At 38.8% G+C, this 2,500-nt stretch overlaps 2 protein-coding genes across 2 annotated transcripts in view; one reads left to right on the plus strand and one right to left on the minus strand.

Annotated features, from left to right (window-relative positions):
- The window catches only part of LOC122647960 (photosystem II CP47 reaction center protein-like), a 1,147-nt gene extending 385 nt beyond the window's left edge, over window positions 1-762 (minus strand). The window contains exon 1 of the mRNA XM_043841248.1: window positions 1-762. This exon is cut by the window's left edge and continues 385 nt beyond it. Coding sequence (XP_043697183.1) covers window positions 1-491 — 491 coding nt within the window. The 5' untranslated portion in view covers window positions 492-762.
- Window positions 763-906: 144 nt separating this feature from the next.
- The window catches only part of LOC122647957 (ATP-dependent Clp protease proteolytic subunit), a 3,003-nt gene continuing 1,409 nt past the window's right edge, over window positions 907-2,500 (plus strand). Inside the window, exons 1-2 of the mRNA XM_043841247.1 lie at window positions 907-977; window positions 1,740-2,033. Coding sequence (XP_043697182.1) covers window positions 907-977; window positions 1,740-2,033 — 365 coding nt within the window. The remainder of the gene's footprint in view (window positions 978-1,739; window positions 2,034-2,500) is intronic.

Here is a 2,500-nt window from a genome sequence, read left to right on the forward strand (position 1 = left end):
CCAGGACCATACAAGCCTGTTACATGAAATGCGCCAAACCCGAAGCAAGCCACCCCTGAAAGAAATAAATGAATTCCAAAGATCTTGGGCAAATCCAAAGAGGGTTTTCCTGTACGCTCATCACAGAATATTTCTAGATCCCAATACACCCAATGCCGGATAGTGCCAAGAAGCACAAGCCGAGAAAACATAATATGTGCCCCGGCCACGCCGAATCGCAAATACCCGGATTCGTTATAGTCCCCCCCTGTGATACTCCAACCCCCCCATGAATTGGTTATTCCTAACCGAGTCATGAAAGGTATAACGAACATACCTTGTCTCCACATTGGATCAAGAACGGGGTCAGAGGGATCAAAAACTGCTAATTCGTATAGAGCCATCGAACCGGCCCAACCAGAAACTAGAGCTGTATGCATTATATGAACAGAAAGCAAGCGACCGGGATCATTCAATACGACGGTATGAACACGATACCAAGGCAAACCCATGGAAATACCCCTTTATCAAATAAAAATAGACACTATGTAACTTTATCACATTGGAAAAGACTATGCTATGAACCTCCCTTTTCACTGAATTATTTCGGAGCAAGGGTGAATATTTATTCCATTCCGTTGGTAATAATGGAACACGTAGGAACAAAGAGAAGCAGATCTATTCTATACCCGATAAGTACCAATACGCAATGGGGTTGGCCCCCTTTTCTATGAGCGAATGCGTAGATACTTGCTCATCATTCGAATAACCCATTCATAAAAATTTCCTTTCTTCATTCTGTCTTCCTCTACGAACTTTCCAATCTATGGATAAAATACGCTAAACGGCAATATTATGAAGACAATACATTCTTACGTTTCCACATCAAAGTGAAGTATAACACTTAACCCCCTTTTCTTTCATTTAATGCCTATTGGTGTTCCAAAAGTCCCTTTTCGTAGTCCCGGGGAGGAAGATGCAGTTTGGGTTGACGTATAGTGCGACTTGTCAGACATATTGGGTCATATGGGATTACCCCGTTCTCTCCCCCGATCGAGATATCCTCTGTTTCGCCCAATAAAGCAATAAAGATTGATTGAACCATCAAAATTTGGAGCGTGAAGTAGAATTATTAAGTAGATCCTTTTTTGGGGGATCAATATTATCCATTAGAATAATTTATGGTTGGACCAATAAAATGAAATTTCCAGGCTCCGTTCAGAAAATACCCAATTGGTAATATATGTACGATTACCATAAATGATTCCTATTTATAGATCTCAAACTGCCAATTAATCGAGTAATATAATGACTACATCGAATATTTGGCGGAAGACATGAAATGAATTGAAAAAGAAAAACGGAAATCGTAGCAAAAAGAAGTGGTATTGGGATCATTTGTCCTATATGTGCAAATAAAAATCGGGCAGACCTTTACCCGGAGTAGAGCATAAACCTAAAAGACTTGAAGAGGCCCATTCAGGAACAAGAAAATTACATCGTGATTTGGATTGGATCTCGATGAAACAATACATCAATGAGAGGTTAGTTCGATAAGTTTAGTTAATTCTTTTTTATATTATAGGGAGCCCTTTCTTGAAAAATGGAAGAAAAAGCCCCTTCGTTAGGAGTTAAAAACCTGCTATGAAAAAAGAAAGAGGGCTAGGATCGACACATTGATTTTTTCGCAATTTTTTTTTTGAACCGTATGCATCCAAAGGTGCATGTACGGTTCCTAAAGGATACTATTTTGTCCTAATCAACCGACTTCATCGCGAAAGATTACTTTTTTTAGGCCAAGAGGTTGATAGCGAGATCTCGAATCAACTTATTGGTCTCATGGTATATCTCAGTATAGAGGATGATACCAGAGATCTGTATTTGTTTATAAACTCTCCCGGCGGATGGGTAATACCCGGAATAGCTATTTATGATACTATGCAATTTGTGCCACCAGATGTGCATACAATATGCATGGGATTAGCCGCTTCAATGGGATCTTTTATCCTGGTCGGAGGAGAAATTACCAAACGTCTAGCATTCCCTCACGCTTGGCGCCAATGAGTTTTTTTATTTGTATTTGAGAAAAAAAAAAGAAGACTATGCCTTCGCCATATGGAATAATAAGTAATAATAGCATGGCACTTCGAGTTCGATAGAAGCAAACCTTTATTGTTTTTTCATAACATGAGATTATGTATCGAGAGAGTAGTATGAGACAAAGGTTATTTCCGATTTGATCGTATCTATCGGGGGTCCATTTCAGCGTCACAAACTTTTTTCTTTTTTGTTTTCACACCAGAAGTCTCTTTCCAATATTTATGTTATGAAAGAGTACGAAAAAAAAACAGGATCATTTTTTCGTTAATTGTTCAAACCAGAAAGAAACTTTGGGATTGCTGAATCACAGACGAAATAAATCTATAAAGCAACGGAACCATCATAGTATTTTTGGAACTCCTCTCTCTGAAAAGAAGGGTGGTAAATGGAATGGATCATCTAGCGATCGGGATCTGATAGA

The sequence above is a fragment of the Telopea speciosissima genome, unplaced genomic scaffold, assembly GCF_018873765.1.
Source record: "Telopea speciosissima isolate NSW1024214 ecotype Mountain lineage unplaced genomic scaffold, Tspe_v1 Tspe_v1.0301, whole genome shotgun sequence".
Classification (NCBI taxonomy): domain Eukaryota; kingdom Viridiplantae; phylum Streptophyta; class Magnoliopsida; order Proteales; family Proteaceae; genus Telopea; species Telopea speciosissima.